The 12,204-nt window shown below is 33.5% G+C and overlaps 1 protein-coding gene across 3 annotated transcripts in view; it reads left to right on the top strand.

Annotated features, from left to right (window-relative positions):
- The first annotated feature begins 4,464 nt into the window (after positions 1–4,464).
- The window catches only part of LOC140449581 (glutathione S-transferase theta-1-like), a 56,299-nt gene continuing 48,559 nt past the window's right edge, over positions 4,465–12,204 (top strand). Inside the window, exon 1 of one of the 3 annotated variants that reach the window (XM_072542814.1) lies at positions 4,465–4,878. In XM_072542814.1, the coding sequence (XP_072398915.1) occupies positions 4,767–4,878 (112 nt within the window). In that variant the 5' untranslated portion in view covers positions 4,465–4,766. The remainder of the gene's footprint in view (positions 4,879–12,204) is intronic. The other 2 variants (XM_072542798.1, XM_072542806.1) reach the window with 2 other exon arrangements.

The raw sequence follows: 12,204 nt of genomic DNA, 5'->3' as shown, positions 1-12,204 counted from the left end.
GTCGTGGTCTGAATACATTGCCGAGGGACGAGCAGGTAGTTTTAAGAATGCTTTGGGCTCTGAGGTTTTGGCCCCGGATGGTGCGAATTGTATAACTCCTGCTCAGAGAGGTAAGCCTCTCATTAATGGGCTGGATGTTCGACAGGCGATGAATGAGTGCCGAGGGATAGTCGCATCGTTTTCTGTTGAGTTTGCGTAAGATTCTCCTTTCCAGTGAGATTAGTCTATTGTTGAGGTGCTTTGGCATCACAGCACAGATGCAAGATCTGTACTCGATGACCGGTCTGATGAATGTTTTGTAAGTATGGATAAGTGTACGTGGTTGAGTGCGGCCGAATCTGCCAGTAAGAGCGTTGAGAAGTCCGAGTCGGCTCCTAACCTTACCACAGGTTTTTTCAGTGTCGTCCCTCCAGCTAAGTGTTTGAGTAAACACCACGCCGAGGTAGTCGACCTGGTTTCGGAGTTGGCTGACCTGAAAATCGAAAATATTTATATGCGCTGTTCGAGCGATAAATAGGGATTTCCAGGTCAAGAGCCAATGGGAAAATTCGAGGCGGGGCGATGCACATCGAAATGCGTACTAGTCCACAGATTATGGCATTCGATGACACTTTAGCAAGGTAAATTAGATGGTGGGAACACTGTCTCGGGGCCTTCCAATCTGCCTATTTTTCTGTAGTTTTCCCTTTCTTAGCTGTTATATTCGTTATTTTATGGGTGCCAAAAACTAAAATTGCATTTGGTTAAATTTATTGGTTTTAGATATATATTTTTTTGGACCATAGTTTAAGAATAATTAAAATATGTTGAGAATAACAATACTTAGATAGATAAAGTTTATAATACATTTAATTTAATTTCTGACGCGTAATCTAAAAACGCAATAAAATATAGATTATTCCGAAAAAAGAATCATGTTTGATAAAAACTTTTTTAAGCCACCTTGTATATTTTAAAATAATTTTAGAAAATAACATTTATTAATTCACACATTACTGAATAGATTTTTTTATTTTTTATCGTTATCCCAAAATAGAAACATCACGTCAAGGATGACCCACCTTATATATTGTGTAGGAAAATGATTGATTTTAATAAATATTAAATTACATTGGTGTACATTTTTAATATAAATGTTTAAATAAATGTTACAAACAACGAATTTCTCTGTATTTATTAGATTCATTCCCATTCCTCGTTTATCTGACTGATATTCTTATTACGCTTTTTATCAAATTTCCTTCAGAAAGTTATTAAACTTTCAGTTTCAGTATCAAAATTCCGGATCTTTATTTGATCATCCTATATAGTGACTATTTCACTGGACTATTTTTAACTGATAAAACGTCATAGCAACGCCACGTTTCCTACTGACAAAAATCCTTCCTCTCCGTGATTTTTCAGCTACAAAATTATGACAGATCCGTAACGAAGGTGTCTGGTAATTATATTGTTGTCAGTTTGACAAACGTCATTGAGGCGTAATCAATTTTGGACAGATATAATGAATCCAGACGAAAAATCAAGATTTGGATGCCAGTCAGGTAAAGAAAACAAAAAAATGGTTTCGGAAAATGTCCCATTGAACACACAGAGGTCCAGAAGCTCTATTTGGACCCAATTTTCGGAGTTCCTCTCTGAAAAATTCTGAAAAATTTTACGCTTGAAAATGTACTACCATAATGGAACTACCAAAAATTCTCGAGGATTTAACATGAAAAAAGGCAATGGCGAAGACTATAAAGAGTCGTATGTAAAATGAATCTGGAATACTACAGCAAAAATACTTTACGGAGTACGGCATAAAAATCGACCCTTCCACAGATATATCTTTCAAATGTGCAAGATTGGCCAGAGATACCAAGCGGAGGCTGTTGCATTCCTGGTGGTTACCTCTGCTACTCTGGTCTCTCCGTCTCTACCTGGATATAATTTAGTAATTCGTCCTGTACTCCATTGACAGGGAGGAACAGAATCAGTTTTAATCAGAACCACGGTCCCTAGTCGAATCTTGGTGGATGGATCCTTCCATTTATACTGCTGATGGAGTTGAGATACGTATTGTTTAGAAAATTGACGCCAAAATTGTTGATACAGCTGTTGAACATGCTGAAATCTGGACAAGCGACAGCTGGCTATATTGTCTACGTCATACTCTGGCAATGACGTGAGAGGTCTACCAATTAGGAAATGGGAAGGTGTGATAGGAGACAAGTCATTAGGACTACTTGACATTTCAAATAAGGGTCGTGAATTCAATATACCTTCTACTTGTATGATAAGTGTATTAAATTCTTCAAATGTTACATTATTATTAATTAATATACGTTTTAAATGATGCTTAGTGCTTTTAAAAGCTGTTTTCCATAGCCCCCCATGATTGGGTATATAAGGAGGAATGAAAATCCACTTTATTCGAAGCTCGCTTGTAGCCTGTTCAATAGAAATATAATTGTTCTGTAAAAAATGTCCTAATGATTTAAGCTAATTGTTGCTCCAATAAAAGTGCTGCCATTGTCTGAATAAATAGTAGTAGGTATACCACGTCTAGCGGTAAATCTTTTCAAACTTGATAAGAAATTCTCTTTTGTAATGGAGACCAAGAGCCGATAAACGTAGCAGAGGAAGACCACCAACACGATGGCAAGACGACTTACAAAAGACAACAAAAAACTGGATACAGCAAGCACAAGATAGAACACTTTGGAGAGAAACAGAGGAGGCCTATGTCCAGCAGTGGATTGAGAGAGGCTGATGATAAACTTCATTTTCTAATATTTCTCTAAACAGATTCCAGTTGGTAGCTGGATTGTGGAGTATCAGTGCTTTTGGTTTTTCTTGGATATTTGTATGAATCGTAGCCATTACTGGTGTATGATCTGACGCAATATCATAATTAGGTTCGATAGTCAGGTATTTATTGGAGAATCCTTTGGTTACAAAGAAGTCAAGGTAATCTGAGTATTTCTGAGGATCTGTAGGCCAGTAGGTTGGTGTATAGGTGGACAAATGATTTAGGTGTAGTTCTTGAATGATTTGATAGTTTTCTTTCTCTTTCTGGAGCTGTTAGTCAAGATACCCAGCTTGTTAGTTTAGTGTTATAGTTGCCTCCTGTTAGGAATATGTTGCCGTTGTTTCTAAATATTCCTGTAAATATTTCTTTATTTGGCAATTTGTTGGGCAATACACCGCTGTTATTGAAATGGGTCCTTTCCAATCCTCTATTAGGTACCACACTGATTGCCTGCATGTTATTTTTTTCTACTTTATTAAGGAGGTAGTGTTTAATTCCATTTCGCATTAATACTGCTGCCCCAGCTCTGGCAATCTGTCCACATCTGGATGAACTGCATTTTATACGTCAAAATTTGGTATTCTGAAGCTAGTTTTTGAGGTAAGATGTGTTTCAGAGACTAACAGTATGTCATTTTTGTTCTATTTTGTGTTGCTTTATGCCGGTTGCTTTCCATAGAGCTATAGTAAGTAGCTTACCCATAATATACTTATTTGTGACTAGTTGGTTTATTGCAGTTTGTTGCTGTTCTATTATACGCTGTAGGTATTGTGTAAAGTTTTCTATACTGCTTGCCTCATTTGGTGCTTGATTTATTCTTTGTCTCTGCTGCTGGATTCTTAGTGTTTGTGGTGTATTGTCATTTCTTGTGGAGTATCTTATATTTAAGATGTCCTGGTAGACTTGACATACCTTAAAATTGGCTGGGTAGAGTACCTACACCACATAGAACACATTTTGCTGGGTTTCCATCCTACTTCGTTTTTTTACAAGTGCGATAATCATGATTTTGCGCACATTTTACGCATTGATATTGTAGTGTACCTACACTGATTTCTCGATTGTCCATAATTTTGTTAATTAAACAATGTTAAAAGAATGTAATGTTAAAAAAACAAGTAATATTGATTTACTTTACATGTATTGAGATTTCAAAGAAAATTGATGTAAAAACTTAAGTTTGTCGCATTTGTTTAGAGTTTAGGTTGTGCCTTTTTTTTAAGTTTGGGTTTTTATAAACCAATCCGACCCTGCTTCCATTTATTCCGACAAAACTAGAGAATCTGGATATAATATCAGATTTCTATTATTCTGATAAGAAACTGTAAGCAATATACTGTGGCTGGGGTAGCAACATCGAGTAAGACAGTCTTGTCTTTTTGTTGGATGGGTAGTAATAATTTGTTTTTATTAACAGAATTGTTAACTTTTTCCTCTTATATTTATTGCTATTATCAGAGACTTAAAATTCGTTAAAATATAAACTTTTAGGCTGTTACAAAATATAATGTCTATGGCTAATATGTTCATAAAAGGCGACATCTAAAGTGTAACAGTCTTATTTGTATAGTTCCAGCAAATACCTTAGACATCTACCAACAGATGTATTTCTGTATTTGGCAATTATTGTAAAGATGGCGCAGTTAAATATAGTCAAAAATTATTCTTGAGTAGGATTTACTGTTTACTCAAAAATTATATAAACAAAATAGGCATATTTAGGTTATAATAGGTTATTTGTAAATTTGTATATCAAAATTTAAATATATTCTTTTTATTTATTTAAGATAATAGGTTTAAGTTCCATTGTAAGTGTATTTATTTCACATTGCACTATTGGACTTTGAACCGACATTATCTGGATGAGTAGTATCAAAGAATATAGACGCGGTAGTATTACTAGTATTCATAAAATATTTAAGTTTAACATTAGAAGTTTCAGTATTTCATATACATAAACAGTGCAGAAAACATGAGTGTGAAATTATATTACGATCTCCTGTCACAGCCATCAAGATCACTCTTTATATTTTTAAAAAAAGCACAGGTACCTTTTGAACCCTGTTTGGTAAACTTGGGAAAAGGTAAGTTTTGACATATTTTTTGAATACCATTCGATATTATAAGACTATGTAGGTCACATATTTGGACTATATTTGCCTAAGGTCAGATATTACTATTGTTATTAATGACTTATGGGCACAGTATATTGCTAAAGAATATTCTTAGTAATATTTTGGTAATATACTGTGGTATGGACTTGAATTTAAAATCCATTGTCATACATTATAGATGATCTTGTGTTTTTATATAATTCATCTTTTAGTTCCATTTTTTCAGTTACAGAACTCAGTTCCTCTCCTTTCATTCATATTGCTCTGAATCAACTGCAAATATCCATTAAGTATCACATTCACATATTTATAATACTAATAGACTAATAATAGATTCCTAAAACTTTTATATTTCAGTCTCCTTACATACACTATGTACAAAGAATCTAGACACATATATATGCATATATATTCTTTGCTATGTAATATATTCACAGTTATCATACTATTTATTTTGTATTTGCTCAGTGTCAACTGAGAAATATTTTAGTACATTTCCTTTTCTTTAAATATCATTTCAAAGATACAGGAAAATAGGAAAGCTTTATTGAAAATAATTGTTTAAATATATGTCACTTTGACTGTTAAAAATTGTAGATAAATACAAAACTACCTCTAGCAAGAAATCTTATGATAATATTATAAGTAATATTACAGTATGTGATTAAAAGAAGTAGTCTTTTAGCATTAAACTGTGGTAATATCATGATAAAGCTTATAACTTCTTAATGCTAATGAAGATAAACTGTATTAAATTTTTCGAATATCAGTGAAGTAAGAGGGTAAGATCTCTATGAACCTGAAATTTAAATGAATGGATTCTTTTTGCAATTATTTGTCTACAAGGCTATTGCTATTTTCACTATGATCTGCAATGATAAGTTTAACTAATAAGCTAATTATTTACAATAATTATGCTACTGTTAAATGATAAACTATTCTGTAAAATAATTTTAATTTGCAATAGTCATACAATATATAAATAAATATAAATGACAATATAGGTATAAACTAAATTTTATTACTGCCATATAAAACTGTACCAAACATTGATCAAATTGTCAAATCAACAAAAAATCCATTTTATATTTAAGTAAGAAGTCAAAATTGTAGAAACTTAAGGGAAACAATTTGTAGAAGTGGAGAAACTTAAAATTCAATGTTGTTTAAAAAGTCCAAAAATGATTACACAATAAGTATTAAGTACCAATAAAATCAGTATATCTAACTAGTAGATAATAAATACCAAACAGTAAATGGTTAACCTATTTAGGATTTAAACTAAAACTACCAAAAATAGTAAAGTACACTGACCAGCAAAAATAACCGGACACTAAGTAAAATAAAAAGTATAAGAAAAACTTCAATTCAAACTATTGTATGTTCAATATTGACTATGACTATTGACTGAGTAAGATATTTTTCAAATCAAAATCATAAAATATTTCTAAAATATGGATACTAAAATCAAGTACTTATTTCTTCCTCAAGCTCGAATATCAGTTTCCATTCTTTCTAGTATAGACCAGATCGAAGTAGCAATCTCGTTTTGTGACATTTGTACCCACTCATCTATTAGTGCCTGTTATAACACTACCACAGTTTTGATTCACAGGTATGTGAATATCTGAGAAATTATGTACAACATACAGATATGTGAATATCTGAGAAATTACATACAACAGTAGAAGGTTGTTTATTTGAAATGGGCTGTGGATTTTGCTGACAGATAAGTTGGTCCAGTTTGTGTTTCTGGGTTTGGGTTTTGTTGTTAGAAATGTGTTGGACATTTTTGTGAGAAAGACAATCAAAAGTGACCCATAATAATGGATGAATAAAGAGTGGATGTCATTGTAAGTTTTGAAATGTTGTGAATTTGTTGTGTCCTAGTTGTGTCGGGTGAAATGAATTGAATTTCAAAGAAGCAAAAAACCAGTTGCTCTAGGAATTTTGGAAATGGATGAAGATTTAGTGTGATGTTTAATTTGAAGAGATTTTGGAATGACTTCGTGGTCACGACGTGGTTTAAGGAAATCCCAATAGAGGCGAATGAAATGATCAGATAAATTATCTCTTATCAAGGCACATTATCTATTATAAAACATTGCATGTCTAATATATACTTTTCATTCCAAAATCATTTCTTTTGTCAAATTAAGGTGCCCCAATGGGATCCCCCCTAACTTCCATAATAGCTGATATCTACATAGAACATTTCAAAACAACAGCCCTGTCCTTATGAAATCTCAAACCCACCTACTGGTTACGGTATGTTGATGACACCTTTGTCATTTGGCCCCATGGTAAAGAGACATTAGATCTCTTCCTCTCCCACCTGAATGGAATACATCCCAGTATTCAATTCACAATGGAAGTTGTGTCTGAAGCGTCTTTGCCATTCCTTGATGTTCATTCAGAAACACCCACCACAGCGCAGTTTTTCCTATTCCTTGTACTGGAAAGCCGCTCATAGAAACTTTATCTCAATGCCAAGTCACATCATCACCCCACCCAACTCAATTCAGTTATCAACGCTCTTGTTTCCTGTTCCATAAGACTTAGGAACGACAATCACAGATCATCCGCAATCAATTCATTAAGGCAAACACTTTTACAAAACGCCTACCACAAAACCCAAATCAATAGGAGCATTCAAAATCACCTAAACCCCATTCCATAAAAAAAAGAATCCTTGCCGCCTGATTAACCCAAAATCTTTCTAACTTTTATCAAAGGTGTCACTGACAAGATCAGCAGATTTCTTAACCCTCTAAACCTCAAAACCATCATTACTACTCACTCCAAGTTGTCCAATCTCGTCAGATCCATAAAAGACCAAATCTCCAATGAAGACCATGGTGTCTACGAGATACCTTGTTCCAGGTGCCCAAGTACATACATAGGACAGACAAACCGAGGAATTCCACAACCGTATTTAGGAACATTCTATATCTGTAAAACATTCCGATACTACTTTAGCCCTAGCCCAACATCATATTCATACTGAGCACAAAATATATTTCGAAAAAGCAAAAACCATCGCAACCATTTGCAAAAGCAACCAAAAGACTGCCGGTAACATGGCGACCGCTGCTTCAGCGATCCCCAGCCCCAACCGATCCCGCTCAGACCGTTTCCGCGCATACCGTTCCCGCGCACACTGAGATTAAAGCAGCCACACAGGGTAAGACCGGTCGTCACTCGACACTGAGTCACTGAGATGTAGGCAGATTGAGATGGCAGTGCCGTTTGACGGTTCTTGTATTTCTACAGAACAAGATACAGTGTAGGAAAATTGAGACCCTCAACTCGAATAGAACCATATCCCTCTTGATAATAGGGACTTAGTTCCTCTGCCCTCGCTTATGTATAATAATAATCACCGATCTTTTTGTTGAACAGATATGGCGATTCTCATTTATTTTAAATAATCTACTTCTGTCAAACATACTAAATGTTCTTTCATTTTTATCGCATTGAATAATTTCTTTGTTTTCATTCATTATTTTTATATTAAGGACTAATAATATATCTTATCAATTCAGCAACGAAGAATTATCTTTCCACCTTTTTGGCGGCCTTCCAACGGGTCTTCTGCTATACGGCTTGTTGTTTTTATAGATGTTCGCTAATCTATCTGGTCCCATTCGGTTTATATGTTCATTCCAGTTTTTTTTTTTTTTCTTGTTTTCATCCACCTGTTAATATTTTGAATTTTGCATTGTTCGCATATACTTCTGTTGGTTTGTCTGTCTCTTAATGATATGCCCGCTATTGATCTTAATACTTTCATTTCGATATTGTTGATTTGTTGTTTCGTCTTTCTTGTATCGGTCCTTGTCTCCGCTGCATATGTTAGGATTGGTCTTACTGTTGTCTTGTATACTTTCATTTTGCTTTCCGTGGTCAGATAGTTGTTTCTCCATATGGTTTCTCGGAGGCAACCACTTACTCTTGCCGCTTTTGATGCTTGCCTTGTGGTATCTGTTCTTATATCCCTGTCACTAGTGATCTCTACTCCTAGGTAATTGAATTTCATTACTTGTTCTAGTACTTTTGCCGTTTATTTCTAGTTTGCATGTACGCGTCTCTTTACTAGTCACTAAACATTTAATTTTTTCTACTGATATTCTCATATTAAGTTTGTTTGCTGTGATATTGAAGGTGTGGAGCTGCCTTTGTAGGTCATCTTCATTATCAGCAATTAGTACCGCATCATCGGCATCCCATGTGGTATTCGTGAATTATTTGATTCATCACCATATTGAATAACAATGGGCTGAGCGAGTCTCCTTCTTTTAGTTCTATGCATTATGTTTCTCCTGTTGGCAATATAACTCTGGTCTTGTTGTTCTTGTTAATTTCAATAATTGTCCTTATTATCTGATGGTCTATTTGTTCAGCTTGAAATAAATTTAAGATGTCATTTCGCTTCACCCTGTCAAAAGCACTTTTTAAATCTACAAAGCACATGTATGCTGGTTTTCCATATTCAATAGACTTCTCTAAACGAAAAAACGTTAGTATGGAAAATAATATTCTTAATTTAATTAAGAATAATCCAATAGTAAGTACCCGACGAATTAGTCATGCTCTGCAAATTCATCATACCACTGTCTGACAAAGACTAGAATAATCTGCATCCTTACCATATACAGGAAGTACAGAGATTGATACCTCGAAATCAATATTCATGATTGATTTTAGTAGGTGGATCAACCGAAATCCAATAATTGTAAACAGATGTTTATTCATAGATAAAGCAAAATTCGCGAGTGATGGGTATACAATCTCAGGACCTCACACGTTCGGGCAGAGCAAAATCCATTTACCACGAGGCAAAGCCACTCGCAGCATAAATTTTCTGCTAATGTGTAACGGTGTAGAATATTTGATAACAAATTAATAGGACGATATATTTTACCTCCCACCCTAACTAATAAAGGGTATTTAGATTTTTAGAAAATATTTTACCAGTGCTGCTAGGTGATGAAAGTATCAATACAAGTGGAATATACTTTTAACAAGATGGTACTGCATCACACTACAGGCGCCTAGTTAGAGATTTTTTATCCGACAATTTTCCCAATAGATGGATTTGTAGAAGCGGTACTAATGCCTCGCCTTCACGATCGTGTGATTTTGATCCTTTCGAATTTTGGGGATATTTAAAATTGAAAGTTTATAACGATCAAATACAAAGTAGGGAAGAACTTTTTGAACGGATTCAAGACGCCTTTCAAGAAATGACAAATAACCCAGCCGAGATTAGGAAGTCAGTCAGACATATTACAAAAAGAGCAAGACTTTGCCGTCAACAAGGCGGTGGTCATTTTAAACAATTACTTTAGTTTTGATAATAGTTATTTTTCTGCAACTGTCTGTTGTTGTTTTTTTTATTTTTAAGATATTTCCTTGATTAAAGTTATGTATTTTTTGGACTCTTTATTATTTATTCATTAATTAAAGATGACCATTGGTTATGAATTATTTGTCGCACATAATAAAAAAAACACTGAAATGTTAACATTATACCAATTTAGATTAAATAATAGAATTAATTCAAATTAAGTCGCATTAATTTTTTTTCTATTTCGAGGTTTCGCAATTCACATAATTCAAATTTAAAATTTTACCGGAAAAAACATTTTGTCGAACGTTTTAAAGTATACCATTAAATTTAGTTTTTCATCCTCTTTTCAAATGCAGAATCCATTTAAAAAAATCTAATTTATAAATAAATTAATCGGTTGGACACTCTAAAGTATATTCACTTGCCAATTATAAAAAAAATATATACAGTGTGGTTAAAAAGTTGTAAATTAAATAAGAAGTTGGCATAATAGATAAAACACACAGTATCTTTGTTATTGATGAACTAAAGACCCCATTACGTATGGGGTTTTGAGATCGCCCAACTATCTTCTTTTTATAGTTAACGTTTGTTACTTTCTTAAAAAAACACCCTGTACAAAAAAGAAAACTACATGATTTAGAGAGGAAGTGAAGACAAAATGTGAAGAAAAGAAAAAAGCCTTTTTACAATACAATCAGTATAAACGAATTAGAAACGAAACGAATGCTTTAGTTATACAAATAAAAAGGGAACACTGGCATAGCTTCTCAATACAGATGGAACACGACTTCTATGGAACAGAGAAAGAAATATGAAAGAAATAAATAAGATCCCTACTCGCTAAATGTGACGATAAAGAACCACCAACACCAGAGATGACAACAAGCGAAGAAATAAATTTTGAGGAGGAAGAGATAAAAGAAGCATTAAGAAAATTAAAAAAAACAGAAAATCACCAGTGGAGGACTAATCCAAAAAGTACTATTGTTCTGAAGCTATTTTCTTGTAGCATTTTAAAGTAATTACTGTTTAAATGGGAATAAACTACAATTAAAGGTTAAAGTAAGTTTATTGACGTTTCAATTTCCACTTCGGAACGATTTTTGAGAACGTATTTTTGTGGAGAGAAGTGGAAATTGAATCGTCAATAAACTTACTTTAACCTTTAATTGTGGCTTATTCCCATTTAAATATTAATTACAAACAAATACTAGAACAAAACAGAATTCCTCAAGAATTGAGTTTAAGCATCCTAATACCTCTCTTCAAAAAGGGAGAGAAATAGGGCCCGGAAAATTACAGAGGAATTAATTTATTAAACACAATAATAAAAATAAAACAACCAAAATGATAATAAATAAGCAGAATGAAATTATAACACTAGCAGAACAACAAGGTTTTAGGTCAGAAAGATCATGCACCGACGTCATATTTATAATGAGTCAAGTGCAAGAGAAATCGTAAGAATACAACAAACCGGCATATCTATGTTTCATGGACCTTAAGAAGGCATTTGACTGGGTCAAATTAAAGGACGTTATCCACTTATTGTACGCAACAGAGATACCTTTAGGAATAATTAAAACAATCGAAAATATCTACCAAATAACACAATAAAAGTAAAAGTAGAAGAACTAACTGACCCTCTCGAAGATGACAATGGGGTAAGACAGGGAGATTCCCTGAGTCCTCTATTGTTCAACTTGATTATGGATGAAATAATAAATAAAGAACTAAAAAATGATACCAAATGGGAGAAAAACAACTTATATAATCTGCTCTGTAGACGACGCAATACTACTCTCAAAGTTAAGATATTTTACAACGTATGCTGTACCAATTTAATATAACTGCTAGAAAATTGAACATGTTAATTTCCCCAAAAGAGACAAAAGACATATGGTTATAACCGCAAATTTACTAAGATGTAAATTGGAGCT

Source organism: Diabrotica undecimpunctata, chromosome 1 (assembly GCF_040954645.1).
Source record: "Diabrotica undecimpunctata isolate CICGRU chromosome 1, icDiaUnde3, whole genome shotgun sequence".
Taxonomy (NCBI): Eukaryota; Metazoa; Arthropoda; class Insecta; order Coleoptera; family Chrysomelidae; genus Diabrotica; species Diabrotica undecimpunctata.
The sequence above is the reverse complement of the archived record's forward strand: the minus strand, read 5'-3'. Positions and strand labels throughout refer to the sequence as shown.